The 20219-nt window shown below is 34.9% G+C and overlaps 1 protein-coding gene across 5 annotated transcripts in view; it reads right to left on the bottom strand.

Moving 5' to 3' along the window:
- Positions 1-20219, bottom strand: part of Plc21C (Phospholipase C at 21C) — a 952170-nt gene that overhangs the window by 174673 nt on the left and 757278 nt on the right. For all 5 annotated transcript variants that reach the window (XM_076198141.1, XM_076198143.1, XM_076198142.1 and 2 more), the window contains one exon: positions 4860-4963. In XM_076198141.1, the coding sequence (XP_076054256.1) occupies positions 4860-4963 (104 nt within the window). The remainder of the gene's footprint in view (positions 1-4859; positions 4964-20219) is intronic.

Raw genomic sequence — 20219 nt, 5'->3', positions numbered from 1 at the left:
TACACTGTAAGGAGGTAATGGACCTTTCAATTTTGTCTCTACAATTCCCATTATGTCTGGTTCTTTTTCTTTTAGGTAATCATTTAGTTCATTCAAGCCTGTTATTAAGCTATCTATACTTATGAAAGACACTTTTAATTTTCTGATACCTCCATCCTGTTTTCTGTTTCCCTTCCATTTTTCTCTACTATGAACCATTTCCTCTTTTTCATATCCACTACTCTCCAATAGAATTTCTCTTTGTGTTCTGTTCTCGTTTTTTCCTTAGCTTTTATTCTTTTTTTCTCTTCCTCTCTTTCCTCTTTATTAATCTCTCTTTATATCCATACTTGTTTATACTGATCACTTTTTGCTAGTTTCCCTGTTTTTGATAAGACATTCTCTGATGTCATTTGTGACCTGAATTTAACCTTAATTGGTCTGGTTTTGTCTATATTGTATTTTCTCAATCTATATATTTCTTCAATTTCTTTCCCTATTTCTTGTTCATCTTGAACTATTTTAATACCTTGTTTACTTTTTCTTTCTCCTCCTTTACTCTTGTAGTCTTATTTGGATTATGCTTCTCTTCCATCCCTAATATAATAATACATTTCTTTTTATATGCTAAGTCTCTTACTATATTTTCCTTCTCTCTCATCACTTTAATAACTGTGTCCTTAGTTTGTTCTTTCATCTGTTGTTTCACTATATCTCTAAATTCAATGTTGTTATTCTCTTGGACTTTTTTCCAACCACTTACCTCTTTTGCTATGGACTCTTTATTCTATTTATTATTCCTCTTTAATTCCTCATTCTCATCTTTTACTTCTTTTAACCTCTTCACTCCGGGGCACATCGCATGTCTGGCAGCATTAGCTGCCCAACGTGTGATGTTGCGTCATAATAATCGCATTATAAAAAATAAAGTCAGTGCTCAATCGTTCGTTCTCTTTTACCCATGAATTTTGATAACCATAGAAAATATGATGAAGCCAGTTTAGAGAGAATGGAGGTTACGTAGGTACGACTACAATAAATATAATCAAGACGCCGACATCAGCATCATCGCGTACCCACTTGCTCCTCATGACGCCTATGTAGGCATCACCGTATGGAAGTGGGTAACTGTCTTTTTAATTCTTCTATTTCTTTAGTTAGGTTTTGTTTCTCCTTCTTTAGTTCTTCCTGTTTATCAACTCTTTGTGTAACTAGTGTTAGTTGGTTAAACCTAACCTCCCATGCTTCATTTATTTTTTTTAGTTTCTCCTCTGGAGTTACTAGTTTGGGGAGGTTGGGTTGTCATCTCCTCCCTCATTAAATCCATAGAATTAATTATCTCCTCATTCCATTGAGCTGCTATTATCTATATTTCTACTTTTAATACCTCTCCTCACCTGTTCGACCTCATCTGTGTCATCTGCACACCTTTTGCTGACACCCCTTCTGACATCCAGGGCCTGTTCGTCCCCTTCCTCATTTTCTTCCATTTTCCTCAATAATGTCTCCCCTTCTCCTTTTTCTTCACCTGTCCACTACACCATGAGTTTGGGAAGGTGTGTGAAAGAAGGAAGTTGAAGATGTGGGTAAAAGGTGATGAGATGTACAAGGGGAGAAAGTGGTATCAGATTGGAAATGAGTATTACGGGAGAGAGACTGGAGGAAATGGATAGTTTTTGATACTTGGGTGCAAATGTGGTAGGAAAGGGAGTGGAGGTGGAGGTAGAATGTAGGTTGAGAGAAGCAAGTAAATGCCTTGGGGGATTAAAAAATGTAATGAGAAATAGACATTTGGTATTAGATGCTAAGAGGAGATTGTATGAAGGAGTGATTGTGTCAACAGTACTGTATGGGGCAGAAACATGGAACATACACGAGGAAGAGAGAAGTTTGAATGTGTTTGAGATGAGGTGCCTGAGAAATATGATAGGGGTTACTAGGCTGGATAAAGTGAGAAACAAGGTGGTGAGGAGGAGAAGGGGGGTGGAAAGGGAGTTTGGAGATAGGGTTGATGAAACAGTATTGGGATGGTTTGGACACATGGAAAGAATGAGTGAAAAAAAGATTAGTAAAAGAGACGTGGAAGGCAGAGGTAGGAGTGAACATGAGGGGGTGACCAAGGATGAGATGGATGGATGGAGTAAAAGGGGCATTGGGAAAAAAGGAGATTTCTGTTCAGGAAGGATGGGAGAAGACAGAAGATAGGGGTGAATGGAGAATGGTTGTGTATGGATGATGCTGTGATGCATGAGGGGGGAGTGGGTGGGAGTTGGAATGGGGGTGGTGAGGGAGTATGTATGAAAAATAATTTGATGCAGCCCAAAGGGATTTCTCCCTATTTTCTATTTTTCTGCAAAAGGGAACAGAGAGGGGGGTTGCTGATTTGATGAAGGGGCTTTGCTGTGGATGTGCTGTCTTGCAACACTACTTCTGGTTTCCACAATATAATAAAACTAATATCATTAAGTTAATACTGGTAGGGAATGTATCACTTCAAAGCTTATGTAGTTTTGATATGATATACAGTCAACTCTCAATTAACATGTGTTTAACTAATGCATTTTCAATTTAACATGAGATAATTTTTAAGGATTTTTTTTTTTAATAGCACAACAATTTCAATTTAACACGATTTGAATTTGGCGGTAAGAGCACTTAGAGAGAGGGCCTCTACGCGGTCAGTCTCCCGCACTCTGTTTTGATCTCAGTCTGAAGCTAGCCCACACTGTGGGTGGAAGTGTCTGTGTACAACTTACAGAGAAATGAATAATTTAGTTAGAGATTGTAAACTCTCGTTTTCTGTTCTACACCAAAAAAAAAAAAAAGAACAGTGTCACCATCCCAAAAATTAAAGGTAAACTAATTTTTAAATGTATGGACTGTGATTATAAGTCATAAAAGCTTGAAAAATTGTTACAAAGAAATGAGTAATTTAGTTAAGAGATTGTAAACTCTTGTTTTCTGTTCTACACCAAAACAAAAAAGAAAATGGTGTCACCAACCTACAATTAATGGTAAATTAATTTTTAAGTATATGGACCATGATTATAAGTCACAAAAGCTTGAAAATTTGTTACTGAGAAATGAATAATTTAGTTAGAGATTGTAGACTCTTGTTTTCTTTCCTACACCAAAACAAAAAAGTAAACAATGTCACCAGCCCACGATTAATGGTAAACTAATTTTTAAATGTATGGACCATGGTTATAAGTCATAAAAGCTTGAAAAATTGTTACAGAAAAATGAATAATTTAGTTAGAGATTGTAAACTCTCATTTTCTGTTCTACGAGTGCCCGGGAGTCGGAGGAAGAGGCGAGTGAGGCTGAGAGTGGCTGGTGACGAGAGCGGCTGGTGACGAGTGCACACATAGAATAAATAACTGTGTACTACAAATAAATACAAAGAATGTGTGTTTTTGTAACCTACAAATGTATTAATAATGTGTTTGTTCAAGTTCAGAGTAACAAAATCAGGAACCTAACCCCCCCCTTACCATTATTTCCTATGTGAAAAATATTTTTAACTAACACAATTTTTATGAACATGATGTCTCCAGGAATGTAACCCTCGCATTAATTGAGAGTTGACTGTATGCGCTAAAGGCAGAAATGGATTCTACAAAAAAACACCTACTGAGACAAACGAAAATTTACAAATATTATTGATTTTTGGGAAAAATTGTATAAATATATTGTATGAAGTCTAGCCTACTGTTATAAAATATGCTTAAGATTTTAATTTTGGATATGGTAAGAAGTATCTAACCACTACTTTCATGCAAAAATAAATGAGTACTGATCCCACAAGTACTTGAAAAAGATTATTTCTCCAGTAATGCCTTCTTTACCTGTATCTTTCCCCCAAACAACAACCTGACTCCTGGATGGAACTATTACCATCTATTACGATGAGAAAACACTATGAAACCAAAATACTAACCAGTCACATATTCATGTATTCAAAATATTTACTCCTTACACCTGTTGATGTGCTACACAGGTTCTATTTTGGCCAACTGAAAACAACTTATATATATCTGGATGAAGATTTGGGACAAAATAGCATCTTGATTGAATAATATCCCAATGTCTAAATGTACTCTTCCAATTAAATAAAATTACCTGGTGTTAGCCTAAACATATACAGACTGTCATTGGGTTAACTAAATCCAAAATATACTCAGAACTTTAGTTCCACTTACCCCTGGAACAAAGAGGCATGCTTCAAATTATTTGCTCTAACAAGACACACATTTATACTCCTGAGTCAACCTTGTCAACTCATTAAGTAGAGCACAAGTCATAATTAATTTTACACATTAACCCACCATGTTCACAAGGTGAGCAGTGTCCATTGGTTAAAATAGAGTTAACACTTTGAATGTGGAAGGGGGGATTCTTTGGCTGAATAAAGTCACATTGTGACAATTATAAACAAATGGCTCACACTGTAGTTATGTGTTAGGCACTGAAGAGATCACACTTTTCAATGTCACAGTGCATTGCCAAGATTTTGTTATAGCAAATGTATGACAAAATTATTCACATAATGACTGGGCACCAACCTGAATAGTGTCCATATTGTTATGGTGACCATGCTCAGGAAAAGTCCACTCAAGTGAAATAATGTCATCTAATGTTGAAGTATATTAAGTTTATCAGGCAAATGATGGTGCTTTGATAATCTTAATTTCCTTGCAAAAGTATATGGATGAAAATTAATAAATTCTATTGATTTATATGCTCATACATGTTTATATATATATATATATATATATATATATATATATATATATATATATATATATATATATATATATATATATATATATATATATATAAAAAGAGGGCCTATTCTTTTTTGTAAAACTGATGCTTACAGTAGGTGGTGGCCGACCTGTGTCCCCTGACCCAAGGGAACCCTCGTCCTCATCGTCAGATGATGAGCTATCTTCCTCCACACCTCCGCCATCAGGAATTTCACCTGGGAAATTAAATAAATTCACAAATCAATTGAGTTAAACAATAGTAGTTTTTCTGTGACTAAATATGTGTGTGTATGTGCATGTATGAGTGTGTGTGTGTGTGTGTGTGCATATTTACCTAGTTGTATTATACAGGAAGCGAGCTATGCTTGTAGTGACCCGTCTTTGTATCTTTCAACATCTAGTTTGTTCTTAAGTTCTTGTATAGTTTTTGCACACACTGTTGCTTCATCAAATTTGTTCCAGATATCTACCACTCTGTGTGGGAAACTATTCCTTTTCAGATATTTTCTATAACTATCCTTTTTAAGTTTCTATTCATGTTCTCTTATGTATGTATGTGTGTGTGTATTTACCTAGTTGTATCTTACAGGAAGGGGAGCTATGCTCATGGTATGTATTCACCTAGTTGTATTTACCTAGTTGTATTCTACAGGAAGGGAAGCTATGCTTGTAGTGTCCTGTCTTTGTATTTACCTAGTTGTATTATACGGGAAGGGGAGCTATGCTCGTAGTGACCTGCCTTTGTATCTCACATCTAGTTTGTTATTAAATTCATGTATAGTGTTTGTACACACTATTGTTTTGTCCAGTTTGTTCCAGACATCCACCACTCTGTATGGAAAACTGATTTTTTTTTTTTTTTTTCAGATCTCTTCTATAACTCCTTTTTGAATTTCTTTTCATGTCTCCTTTGTTTTTCTTCTATTCCACTTTAATAAGTCTTCTCTGTCAAGGACATCCATGCCCTTCATGATTCTGTAAATGGCCAATAGATCGCTTCTCTCTCTTCTTTGTTCCAGGGTTGGTAGTTCCAGTTTGGACAATCTTTGCTTGTATGTCAATTTTGAAAGTGTAGGGGCCATCTTTGTCACTGCTCTTTGGATTCTTTCTATTTTCCTTATATTCTTTTTTGTAATGGGTGTCCATAGTGTCATGGCATACTCCAATCTTGGTCTTATCAGTGTGACTAATATTTTTTTTACTATTACCTCATCCTAGTAATTAAAAGCCACTTTCATCTATCTTAGTAAATTGTAGGTTTCTCTGACTATTTTGTTTATCTGGGGACATGTCTTTGGTGATAATTACTCCTACATTCTTTTTGGAACCAACTTTCTTTACTTTGCACCGATTTTATATTGTCCTGAAATTCTTTTTTTAATTTTTCAAAATTCCATTACACTACATTTCTTAATATTTAAGTTCACTTCCCACTTTTGTGTGTGTGTGTGTATTTACCTAGTTGTATTATACAGGAAGGGGAGCTATGATCGTAGTGACCCATCTTTGTATCTCACAATATCTAGTTTGTTCTTAAATTCTTGTATGGTGTTTGCACACACTATTGTTTTGTCCAATATGTTCCAAACATCAATCACTCTGTGTGGAAAAATGTGTGTGTTTATTTACCAAGCTGTATTTACCTAGTTGTATTTTATGGGAAGAGAGCTATGCTCATAGTGACCTGCATTGGTATCTTTCTGCATCCAGTTTATTCTTAAAGTCATGTATAGTTTTAGCACTCACTTTTTCCTCATTCAGTTTATTCCAGATACCTATCACTCTATGTAGGAAGCTATTCTTTTCCAGATCTCTTCTGTAACTGTCCTTCTTAAGTTTCTTCTTGTGTCCTCTTGTTTTTCTTCTGTGTGTGAGTGTTTGTATTTACCTAGTTGTACCTAGTTGTAGTACAGAGGAAGGGAGCTATGCTCATAGTGACCCATCTTTGTATCTCTCAGCATCTAGTTTGTCCTTAAATTCTTGTATTGTTTTTGCACATACTATTTTTTCATCCAATTTGTTCCAGACATCTATCACTCTATGTGGAAAACTATTCTTTTTCAGATCTCTTCTATTACTACCCTTTTTGAGTTTCTTTTCATATCCTCTTGTTTTTCTACTGTCCTAGTTTAATAAATCTTCTCTATCAAGGACTTTCATACCTTTCATGATTCTGTAAATGGCCAGTAGATCTCCTTTTTCTCTTCTTTGTTCCAGGGTTGGTAGTCCCAGTTTGGACAATCTTTGGTCGTATGTCAATTTAGACAGTGTTGATGCCATCTTTGTCATTGCTCTTTGGATTGTTTCTAATTTCTTTATATTCTTTTTTGTGTTAGGTGTCCATAGTGTCGCAGGATACTCCAATCTTGATCTTATAAGCGTGACTAATATTTTCTTTACCATTTCCTCATCCATGTAGTTAAAGGCCACCTTTATTGTTCTTAGTAAATTGTAAGTTTCTCCAACTATCTTGTTTATATGCTTGCCTGGTGACATGTCTTTGTTAATAATTACTCCTAGGTCCTTTTCCAAGCTTACTTTTTTACCTTTTTTGTGCCAACCTTATATTGCCCTAATATTCTATTCTTACTTCTTCCAAACTCCATTATTCAGTACTGCATTTCTTGATGTCGAAGTTCACTTCCCACTTTTGGCTCCATTTCCAGACTTTGTCCAGATCTCTCTGAAGTGATTCAGTGTTTCTCTATACTTATTTTCTTTAGCAGTTTTGTATCATCTGCAAAGAAGTTTATATAGCATTCCACACCTTCATTCATGTCATTTATATATATGGCAATCATTATCGGAGCTAGTAAAGAACCTTGTGGGACTCCACTTATCATTTCTTGCGGGATGCCACTCATCACATCTTCCCAATTCGAGTTTTTGTCTCTAAGTACTACTCTCATTTTTCTCACACTTAAGAAATCTTTCATCAATTCCAGTAGCTTACCTTGTATTCCTCCTATTATTTCAATTTTTCTTATTAGCTTTTCATGTGGTATTTTGTCAAAAGCCTTCTGCGAGTCCAAGAAAGCACAATCTACCCAGCAATCTCTTTCTTGCATTATCTCTATTAATCTTGAGTAAAAATATATTAAGTTTGTGGTACATGATCTTCCACCTCTAAAGCCAAATTGTTAAGGATTTGACATTTTATTCTCTTCCAAGTGTTTGATCCATTTACTCCTGATAACCATTTCACATATTTTTGCTACTGTGCTTGTAAGGAATACCGGTCTGAAGTTTGTAGGATCTTCTTTGTTTCCTCCTTTATATATTGGTACGATGTTTGCATCTTTCCAATCTTGCAGTACCTTTCCTTCTTTGAGTGGGAAGTCTATTATCTTGTATAATTTGTTTGTTAGTTCATCTATACATTCTTTCAGTATCCAATTTGAAATTCCATCTGTTCCATGTGATTTCCTAACATCTAGGTTTTTTATTTGGTCTCTTATTTCTTTCTGTGTTACCTTCATTTTTTTCATTATAGGGATCTTTCTCGTTGTCCATCTTCCCAAATTTGTGACTTCTCAATTGTAAAAAAGTCCTGAAATGTCTGATTATAACTTCAGCCATTTCTATGTCATCTATATATTCTTTATCTTTTTCATGCAGTTTTACAATTTTGTGTTTGTCTTTTAATTTATCATCTACATATCTGTAAAAGAGTTTAGGTTGATCCTTGCATTTGTCTATAATATCCTTTTTATAGCATGTGCATGTGTATACACACATACATATACATATATATATATATATATATGTATTTACAACTAGGTAAATACATATATATATATATATATATATATATATATACAACTAGGTAAATACATATATATATATATATATATATATATATATATATAAATTAGTAACATTACAAGTGCCAAAACTGAACCCTGTGGTACTTAACTAGTAATTTTTCTCCAGCCTGACTCTTCACCTCTCACTACTAATCGTATGTGTTTACCTCTTAATAAGTCTCTTTTACCCACTGCATTGTGTTCCCTCTGAGGCCTCCTATGTTTTCCAATTTTGATGCCAATCTTTTGTGTGGCACTTAATCAATTTTTTTTTCACAACTCTAAGTATCCAGTCAATCCATTACTCTCTGTCATGCAACACATCATCCACTCCCAAGTAGAAACTAATCATACACCATTCTCTTCGATTTTTCAAAGATTGCAGAATGAAGAGAAAGAGGTGTACGGACACTCCTCAACTTACGTTTTAGTTACGTTCCGAACGGCCGAACGTAAGTTGAAAATGAACGTAAGTTGTTACTGTACTATACATCGGTAAATTCTATTACCGTATCTTATAAAACACCCCTAAATCATTAAACACATAACATTGTAAAATAATAACATTAATTTCAAACAGATTAAATTCAAGCAACATAAATTGAGATGGTGGAGGAGGAGGGGGAGGAGGAGGCAAGGCATTTTCAGTTTGTCGTCTGCGCAATGTAAACAATGGACGCAGTATCGTGCGCAAGTATCGTTTGAACTACGGAGAGCGTGGTAAACTAAAAAATTCACTCAAAAAATTTTTTTTACTTTTTTTTTTTTTACAGTCAGTTCAAACGTAAAATCGAAAAAACGTAAAACGAATTAATGTAAGTAGAGGAGCGTCTGTACTGTATTTACCTAATTGTATCATACGGGAAGGGAGGTATGATCGTAGTGACCCTTCTTTGTATCTTTCAGCATCTAATTTGTTCTTAAATTCTTATATGGTTTTTGTGCACACTGTTGCCTCATCCAATTTTGAGTTTCATGTCCTCTTTTTTTTCTTTTATCCCACTTTCATAAATCTTCTCTGTCAAGGACTTCCATATCTTTCATGATTCTGTAAATGGTCAGTAGGTCTCCTCTTCCTCTTCTTTGTTCCAGGGTTGGTAGTCCCAGTTTGGACAATCTTTGTTCGTATATCAATTTTGAAAGTGTTGGATCTTTGTCATTGCTCTTTGGATTTTTCTAATTTCTTTATATTCTTTTTTGTACTAGGTGTCCATAGTGTTGTAGCATACTCCAATCTTGGTCTTATCAGTGTGACTAATATTTTCTTTACCATTACCTCATCGAAGTGGTTAAAGTCCACCTTTATTGATCTTAGTAAATTGTAGGTTTCTCCAACTATTATGTTAATATGCTTGTCTGGTGACATGTCTTTGTTAATAATTACTCCTAGGTCCTTTTCCAACCTAACTTTTTTACTTCCTTTGCACCCATTTTATATTGTCCTGATAATCTATTTTTACTTTTTCCAAACTCCATTATACTGCATTTCTTGATGTTGAAGTTCACTTCCCACTTTTGGCTCCATTCCCAGACTTTGTCCAGGTCTCTCTGTAGTGATTCACAGTCTTTTTCTGTACTTACTTTCTTTAGTAGTTTTATGTCATCTGCCAAAAATTCATATAACATTCTTCACCTTCATCCATGCAATTTATATATATAGCAAACATTATTGTAGGGCTGATCTCTGGGGGATTATGGTGTAGTAGAAAATCTGGTTCTTAGTCTTGCAGTGCTTGTTTTGTGATCTGAGTGTGTATGTAGTTACCTAGTTGTATTTTACAGGATGAGAGCCATGCTCGTAGTGACCCGTTTTCGTATCTCTCCACATCCAGTTTATTCTTAAAATCATGTATAGTTTTGGCATTCACTGTTTCTCCATTCAGTTTGTTCCACACATCAATCACTCTATGTGGGAAGCTATTCTTTTTCAGGTCTCTTCTGTAGCTGTCTTTCTTTAGTTTCTTTTCGTGTCCTCTTGTTTCTCTTCTGTCCCACTTTAATAAGTCGTCTCTGTCGAGAATTTCCATTCCTTTCATAATTCTGAAAATGGTCAACAAATCGCATCTTTCTCTTCTCTGTTCCAGAGATGACAGATGTAATTTTTTCAATCTTTTTTTGTATGTCAGGTTAGTCAGTGTAGGCACCATCTTTGTCGCTGCTCTTTGTATTCTTTCTAACTTTCTTGTGCTAGGTGCCCATAGTGTTGCAGCATATTCTAGTTTAGGTCTTATCAGTATAACAACTATTTTTTAACCATCTCCTCATCTATGTAATCGAAGGCCACTTTCATTGACCTCAATAAGTTATAAGTCTCTCCAAATAATTTATTGACATGTTTATCAGGTGTCAAGTAACTTGTGATGATTACTCCTAGGTCCCAATCTGAATAAACTTTTTTTTACTTATTTGTTTCCAATTTTGTACTGTCCTGATACTCTATTTTTACTTTTTCCAAATTCCATTATGTTACATTTTTTAATGTTGAAATTCATCTCACTTTTCTGACTCCATTCCCATATTTTGTCTAGGTCTTCTTGTAGCAATATGCAATCTTCTTCTGTTCTTACTCTCTTGAGTAATTTGGCATCATCAGCAAAGAAGTTTATATAACAGTTTACTCCCTCATCCATATCATTTATATATATGGCAAATATTAAAGGAGCCAGTACAGAGCCTTGCAGGATACAATTATGTGTTTTTGTATAGCTGTGTTGCATGATGCTGGTGGAATGTTGTTATAAATGTTGAGACATTGTCACAAGTTGAGAAAGATGGAAGAAGAAGTCACAGGTCTAGATCTGAGTTCCAAGTTTATTCCTGACTGGTTTTGTTTTATACTTCTTCAGAGGAATATTATAAATGTTTGAGTAGTATACTACTGGTGTTTTTTTGCATTTAGTTTGCTGAACTTGTGTTATATAATGTGATGGGTATGTGGGATTGAGGTCTCTTGCACAGAAATGTGTGCCTATTATTTTTAGGAAGATTTTGGTTTCAGTGCATAATTTTCTGTTGGGGTGGTTTTATGCATCCTGTTACTATTCTTAATATTTTGTTTTGTATAGTTTGTCGGGTGCCTATGAATATTTTCTTGACTGTAGGGAACCATGCCATGGAGGCATAGTTGTGTATGCTTCTTGAGAAATGATTGTAAATTGTGATTAGTTTCCTTCAGCTGAGCAAAACTTGTGTTTATTTTCTTGTTGCTTATCACTGTTATCTGCTTTATGAGTGGGGGATGGGTTCATTTATGAACTTTTAATGTTTTTACAACTCCACATTTATTTACTGTTTTTGTGTTTTTCCTATACTTTCTCTTTTCTGTTTGTTTTGTGGTGTCCTTAGTTGATGAAGTAGTTCATGCCCTTCTTCAGTGGGTTCCACTTTGGTTTCTAATTAATTTCTCTTATTTATCTGGGTAGCTTCTTGGTGTATAACTAGGGTCGTATATTTTCCTGGAGCCTCTAGGAATAGGTTTCTTTATGGCTTTCTGTATATTTATTATGTTCTCTTTTACCATCTCGTCTGGATAAAAACTGGTTTATAGTAAAGGTCTCCAAGTTCTTTTGTATTTCTTTCATCTAAATTTGCAAATTTGCTTTTTTGTAACTTTTGAATTCTTATATAGGCTTTATTTTTCTTCCAAATTCTATGGTGAGCTTTATTATTGGATCTTTCAAATTCTATGAAGATCTTTACTGGAAAGTGGTTTGAGGGGAGATCATGGATGGTTTCCCACATTTATGGTTGGAGAGAGATCAAACATTATGTTGCTTGTTGGCTGTATTAGGTAAATTGTTCAATGTGATGTCTAGTTAAAATACATGGGCTGGGAAGTTGTTCTAGAATTTATTTCCTCTTTGCTCTGCTGTTTAAGTGAGCAAACAAGTTGGGTGGTGTGTGGTCATGTCACCTGTGTTTTGTTAGTGCACTGAAAAGTTGGAGTTAGGAAAGTATAGCCTTGGGGGCCCAATGTAGAGGGTGGTATATAAATGTCTGTGATAAATGTTGTTTTCTTTGTGGTTGGATTGCAATTATTTCTGCTGTGGCGTATGTCAGTGATTACTTAGTTTTTTGTTTTATTGGAGAGAAAGGTATGCTGTTGTTCATTATTGGTATGAGTCCAACTTTAAAGTGATTTTTATTTTATTTTTGTGTATTCTGCAATTGTGGGTAGTATGGTTTAAGGTGTTAGTTTGATTCCCTGTATAAGTGCTATGTGTATACTGTGTCTATATATCAGAATTATTGCAGGTCTGAGAGTTTGCAATGCTGTTAATATTTCTTTGTTATAAGTTTAAAGTATGTCTGTTTTGTGTTGGGTACTTTGGGGAGTGTCTGAGGATGTATGTTGACTGCAGACCTGATTCCTTGTGTATTGGTTTCCTGTATGCACTATGTGAATACTGTGTCTATATAAGAATTATTGCAGCTCTGAGAGTTTGTGATACTGTTAATATTTCTTTGTTGTAAGTTTAAAATATGTTTGTTTTGTGTAGGGTGTTTTTGGGAGTGTCTGAGGGTGCATGTTGACTGCAGATCTGATTCCTTGTGTACTGGTTTATGACTGTGAGTGATGCATGTGAAATGTACACAGTAAGGGTAAATTATGGGTTATGTGCATGTTAGACATGTGTATGGGCCTAGGTTGGTTTCAATGTCAATGGAAGAGAGATGTGAGAGAGCAGGCACTGGAATACTGATTTCCTTATATATATATACATATAATATTTCCTTGTTATAAGTTTAAAGTATGTCTGTTTTGTGTACTTTGGGGAGTGTCTGAGAATGTATGTTGACTGCAGACCTGATTCCTTGTGTACTGGTTTCCTGTATGTGTTATGTGAATACTGTGTCTATATAAGAATTATTGCAGCTCTGAGAGTTTGTGATACTGTTAATATTTCTTTGTTGTAAGTTTAAAATATGTTTGTTTTGTGTAGGGTGTTTTTGGGAGTGTCTGAGGGTGTATATTGACTGTAGATCTGATTCCTTAATCACTGGTTTATGACTGAGTGATGCATGTGAAATGTACACAGTAAGGGTAAATTATGGGTTTTGTGCATGTTAGACATGTGTATAGGCCTAGGTTGGTTTCAATGTCACTGAGCAGGCACTGGAATACTGATTTCCTTATATATATATATATATATATATATATATATATATACATATATATATATATATATATATATATATATATATAGATATATATAGCAAGAGTGAGAGAGTGAGAGAGTGAGAGAGAGAGAGAGAGAGAGAGAGAGAGAGAGGGAGAGTGAGAGAGAGAGAAAGGGTTAAAGGTAAAAAGATAAGCCAGAAAGATGTAAGAATGAAATGAGTGAGTTTCTGGGGACGTTCTGGAGGCCAAATACCAACCCCTCATGGCCACACCTCTATGAAGAAGTGAAGCATAGTGGGTGGGCTTTGAAGTGGTTTCCATCCTGCATATATATAGGTATTCACTGAACCTGTGGTTCATCCTGTGGGCTATTGTCCCTCACTGAATGGCAATATCACCATGTGTAAGACCACTTTGTTGAAGCCACACTGATAAGACCAAGATTGGAGTATGCTGCGACACTATGGACACCCAGTACAAAAAAGAATATAAAGAAATTAGAAAAAATCCAAAGAGCAATGACAAAGATGGCACCAACACTTTCTAAAGTGACATACAAACAAAGATTGTCTAAACTGGAACTACCAACCCTGGAACAAAGAAGAGAAAGTGGAGATCTACTGGCTATATACAGAACTATGAAAGGGATGGAAGTCCATGACAGAGAAGATTTATCAAAGTGGGATAAGAAAAAAAAAAAAAGGGGACATGAAAAGAAACTTAAAAAGGATAGTTATAGAAGAGATCTGAAAATGAATAGTTTCTCACACAGAGTGGTAGATGTCTGGAACAAACTAGACGAGGCAACAGTGTGTGCAAAAACTATACAAGAATTTGAGAACAAACTAGATGCTGAAAGATACAAAGATGGGTCACTACAAGCATAGCTCCCTTCCTGTATAATACAACTAGGTAAATACAACTAGGTAAAATACACACATGCACACACACCACGGGTATAGCTATGGGACACTATGAGCATAGCTCCCTTTCCTGTAAGATACAACTAAGTAAAACTAGGTAAATACACAAACACATCCCATCCTCCTATATAAGCACTGGTGAAGTTTTCAAATCCTTAGCCTTATTAGGAGCCCTTGATGCTGTCCACTATACTAACAAGACATTTACCTAGTTGTATTATACAGGAAGGGAGCTATGCTCGTAGTGACCTGTCTTTGTATCTTTCAGCATCTAGTTTGTTCTTAAATTCTTCTTTAGTTTTTGCACACACTGCTCCCTCATCCAATTTGTTCCAGACATCCACCACTCTGTGTGGGAAACTATTCTTTTTCAGATTTCTTCTATAGCTATCCTTTTTTTTTTTTTATGTCCTCTTGTTTTTCTTTTATCCCATTTTAATCAATATTCTCTGTCAAGGACCTCCATACCTTTCATGATTCTGTAAATGGTCAGTAGGTCTCCTCTTTCTCTTCTTTGTTCCAGGGTTGGTAGTTCCAGTTTGGACAATCTTTGTTTGTATGTCAATTTAGAAAGTGTTGGTGCCATCTTTGCCATTGCTCTTTGGATTCTTTTTAATTTCTTTATATTCTTTTATGTACTGGGTGCCCATAATGTTGCAGCATACTCCAATCTTGGTCTTATCAGTGTGACTAATATTTTCTTTACCATTACTTAATCCAAGTAGTTAAAAGCCACCTTTATTGATCTTAGTAAATTGTAGGTTTCTCTATTTTGTTTATATGCTTGTCTGGTGACATGTCTTTGTTAATAATTACTCCTAGGTCCTTTTCCAACCTGACTTTATTTACTTCTTTTGCACCAATTTTATATTGTCCTGATATTCTATTTTTATTTTTTCCAAACTCCATTATACTACATTTCTTGATGTTGAAGTTCACTTCCCACTTTTGGCTCCATTCCCAGACTTTTTCCAGGTCTTTCTGAAATGATTTGCAGTCTTTTTCTATACTTACTTTCTTTGGTAGTTTTGCATCATCTGCAAAGAAGTTCCTATAACATTCAACACCTTCATCTGTCATTTATATATATGGCAAACATTATTAGAGCTAATCCAGAACCTTGTGGGACTCCACTTATTATTTCTTCTCAGGTCGAATTCTTGTCTCTAAGTACCACTCTCATTTTTCTCCCATTCAAGAAATCTTCCATCCATTTCAATAACTTTCCTTGTACACCTATTATTTTGAGTTTTCTTAGAAGCTTTTTGTATGGTACTTTATCAAATGCCTTTTGTAAATTTAGGAAAGCACAATCAGCCCATCCATCCCTTTCTTCCATTATTTCTATTAGCTTTGAGTAAGAACAAATCAAGTTAGTGGTACATGATCTTCCTTGTCTAAAACCAAATTTAGATGAAGTATATTATTTTCTTGTAGATGTTTAATCCATCTACTTTTGATAAGTTTTTCACATATTTTTGCTAGTGTGCTTGTAAAGGAAACTGGTCTAGAGTTTGTTGGGTCTTCCTTATCTCCCCCTTTATATAATGGTACAATATTTGCATTTTTCCAATCTTGTGGTCCCTCAGCTTCTTTGAGTGAGTAATCAATTATCTTATATATTTTGTCTGTTAGTTCATCTATACATTCTTTTAGTATCCAGTGGCATTTCTAGGGGGGGGGGGGCCTGGGCCAATTTTTTTGCATATCCTATTTTTAAATTTTATGTATATATATGGCCCCCCACCCCAGTTTTTCAGCTGGCCCTCCCATTTTCATAGTCCTAGAATCCCCTGTTAGTATCCATTTTGCAATTCCATCCAGACCATGTGATTTTCTGACATCGAGATTTATTATTTGGTCCCTTATTTCTTTCTGTCACAATTATTTCTTTCCTTGAGGGGGGATCTTTTGTTGAGGCTGACAAACTTTCATCACTTATATCCGTGTTCAGTTATAAAAGAAGTGTATTCATATTTTGTGTATAGAATTTACAATTTTTGTTATCATAGTGCAGAAAATATTATATACATTTTAAATGTATAACTGTATGCATCATAGACTTCAGTTTTTTGTTAATACCCAAAATGCTGTGTGTGGCGCTGTCATTCAGTGGGAAAAATACAAACATTACCCAGCAGTAGATTGTGTTCATCAACACCCTTATTAAAGCCTATATTAACCCATCAGGATGACTTCAGCTGTCCTTCATCCCAATTTTGTGTATTTTCAATTGTGAATACATATTTAGAATGTTCATAATTTCAGCCATTTCTACATCTATATATCCATCATTCCCTTGATGCAGTTTCATTATTTCTTGTTTATTTTTTAATTTACCATTTACATACTAATAGAATAATTTAGGTTGGTCCTTACATTTGTCTATTATGTTTTTTTCATAGTTTCTTTTTTTCTTCCCTGCATGTTTTTACATATTCATTTTAGTTTGATATATATTTGCCACTTACCCATTTTTTCCATCTTTTCCAAGTTTTGTCTCTTTTACCTTTAGCTTCACTAAATTTTTAGATATATAATTTTCTCAGTCTTAGGTCTAGTACTTTCCAAAAAAAAAAAAAAACACATGCTTTTTGGTCTCTGTTCTTCTCCTTTTTTTTTTTTTTATTTGCTTCATTTCTTAGTGTCTTTTCCCTCTCTTTTTCCTTGTCACTCTTTTCTTTCTTTATCCATACATTTTTGTAATTTTCACTATTTACCAGCTTTGCTGTTTTTGTTGGTACTTCTGCTATTATTTGAGACCTAATTGTAGTATACAGGAAAGGAGCATCCCATCTCCTATTCTCTAAAGTTCTAACATACCTAGACTCAAATTCATGTACAGTTCCAACTTAATCTATATCTTTCATTTCCAATTATCATATATAGATTTGAACTCATGTATTGTTTGAGCTTGGGCTACATCACCATCTGCTATTCTACATATTTATACATCTATATAGAAAACTGTATTTCTTCACATCCTTTCAACATGTGGTCTTTCTTGATTTACTTCCATGACCTCTTAAATCCCTCCCATTGTTAATCAGATCTCTTCTGTCACTCCAATCTCTCTCCTTTAGTGACCTGAATTCTGTAATCATATCACCTCTTTCTCTTCCATCTTTCAAAGTTGGCAGACCCAGTACTTAATTTTAGTCATTCCTCATATGGTTTATCTGCCAGGCTAAGGACCAGTTTGGTTGCTGCCCATTGTAATATCTCAATCTTGCTTATATCCTTCACTCTGTGTGGGGATCATTCTACTGACAAATATTCCACTCTTGGATATATCAGGGTTTTGATAAAAAAAAAAAATTATCACCTTTTCATCCATATAATGGAATGCCACTTTAATATTCTGCAGTAACCCATATGCCTCTCCCACAACCCTGCTGATATGTCTGCCAGGTGAAATGTTGTCTTTTATCAACACTCCCAAGTCTTTCTCCTCTTTTGCTTTTGCAATTTCACCTCCCATGTAATAGTTGAAGGATGGCATTTTGCCTCTATTGCCCACTTCCAGTACTTTGCTTTTTTTGTCATTGAACTTCATTTCCCATTCTTGGCTCCATGCAAAAACAGTATCTAGATCCTTTTGCAATATTCTATTGTCATTATTTTTCACTCTTCTCATTATTTTTACATCCTCTACAAATATGCTAGCGTAGCTTGTTGTTCCTTCCATAATGTCACTGACAGAGACAAGAAACATTATTGGTGCAAGTACTGAACCTTGTGGAATTCCACTTGTTACTGCTCTTCAGCTTTACCTATTATCCTTTACTACTGTCTTCATGTATCTTTCCTTCAAAAATCTTTCATCCATTTTAGTAGTTTGCCACTCAGTCTTTCAATGTGCTCTTATTTCCACATAAGTTGACTGTGAGGTAATTTATTACATGCTTTCTGTAGCTAGAGGTACACACAGTCCACCCACTCCTCTCTCTCTTGCAGCACATCAATCACTCTTGAGTAAAAGCTTGAAAGGTTTGAAACACATGACCTTCCAGATCTGAAGCCAACTGGAAACCTTCATTCATTATTTCTGCCTGAGCTGCGGCCTCTTCAGAGGCCTCATCACACATTATTAACTTGGCAATTTCTTCCCTGTGTTTCAATTTACCATTTATAAAGTTGTAAAACAGTTTTGGTTCATCTTTGCATCTATCTACTACACCTCTTTCAAAATTGCCTTTTTCTTCCCTGTGAATTTTTGTATAGCCATTCCAAGCTTGTTTGTAAGCTTTTTTTGTTTTATTGCTTCTTTTGTTCCTCCATTTTCTCCAAGCTACATCCCTGGCCATTTTTACAATCTCTCACTTTTTGTTAAACCACTCCTGTTTCTACTTCTTCCCTCCTCTAGTCTTTGGCACATGTTTGTTCAACCTAGGTTGTTAATGTTAAGAAGGATTTCCATTTCCTCCTTATTCTTGTAATATTCATAAATTCCTTCCAGTTTGTTTCTTTAATGAATTTTTTCAACCCTAAGTAATCTACTTTCCTAAAATTCACTCTCCCTTGCCTGTGTGAATTATTCCCTGCCTCTATTTCCTCATCCTCCAGCTGAAATTCAATTTCAACATGGTCACCTTTTCCTATTGGGCAAGGGTAGTTCAAGTAGCTGATGATGTTTGACCCTTTAGTTAGTAACAAATCTAATCTTGTTGGAGTGTCATCTCCTCTTACCCGGGTCTTCCTTTACCCACTAGGTCACTGTGTTCTCCATTGCTATACTCAACAGGGTATCTTCAACCTAGTGGACAGTAAACCATCAATATTAGCATATACTATTCTAAGTTTCCTTATGGTGCTTCCTTTGCAATACTACCTTCCTGTTTTCTTAGAAACAATTTCTTCACCTTCTGATTGACTTAAAAAAAAAAAAAAAAAAAAAAAAAAAAATCTTCGGGTTTCCTATAATTTTTGGCTTTGGCTTCCTCTAAGAGCTCTTATGTCTTTGCTCATTCCTCTTTATTAGCATCTTTCCTTATCCAAATATTTCTTAATTTTCTTATGCTAACATCCAAGACTTGCTGATTACTTCTTTTGCCATGGCTTGTGACTTGAACTTTAATTTCCTTGGACATGTGCAGTTTCTCTTATACTTGCCTAACCTATACATGCTATCAACTGGTCTGTTACATACAAATCCTTCCCAAGTTGTTGATGTAATTTCCCTAATCATTTGCATTTCCTGTTCTTAGCATAACTTCCATAAAGTGTTGTATTCTTCTTGGCATCCAAAGAGTAAGATGCATCTAGATTTGTCAACAACTTCTCTGACAAAAGAATCTCTCTTAATATATATATATATATATATATATACATATATATATATATATATATATATATATATATATATATATATATATATACACAAAACATTGACTATCCCTTCTTCTAGGTTTTTTCTTGTTGTACCATGATCTCTTTAAATGTTACCCTATCTCTCCTATCCTCACTTGTTCTTGGCCTATCCTCTTTTTCCTCCATGGTGTTATGATATTTCTATCATTTGCCAAAGTTTCATTTTCCCTTCTCAATTTATCAATCTCTGTTTTCTGAGCCAGGTTTGTTTCCTTTTCTGGCTGAAGTTTTTGCTCCAGATCATGCAATC

This window comes from Oratosquilla oratoria, chromosome 14 (assembly GCF_046742065.1).
Source record: "Oratosquilla oratoria isolate Oo_2021 chromosome 14, ASM4674206v1, whole genome shotgun sequence".
Taxonomy (NCBI): Eukaryota; Metazoa; Arthropoda; class Malacostraca; order Stomatopoda; family Squillidae; genus Oratosquilla; species Oratosquilla oratoria.
This window is presented reverse-complemented; position numbering and strand designations above follow the sequence as displayed.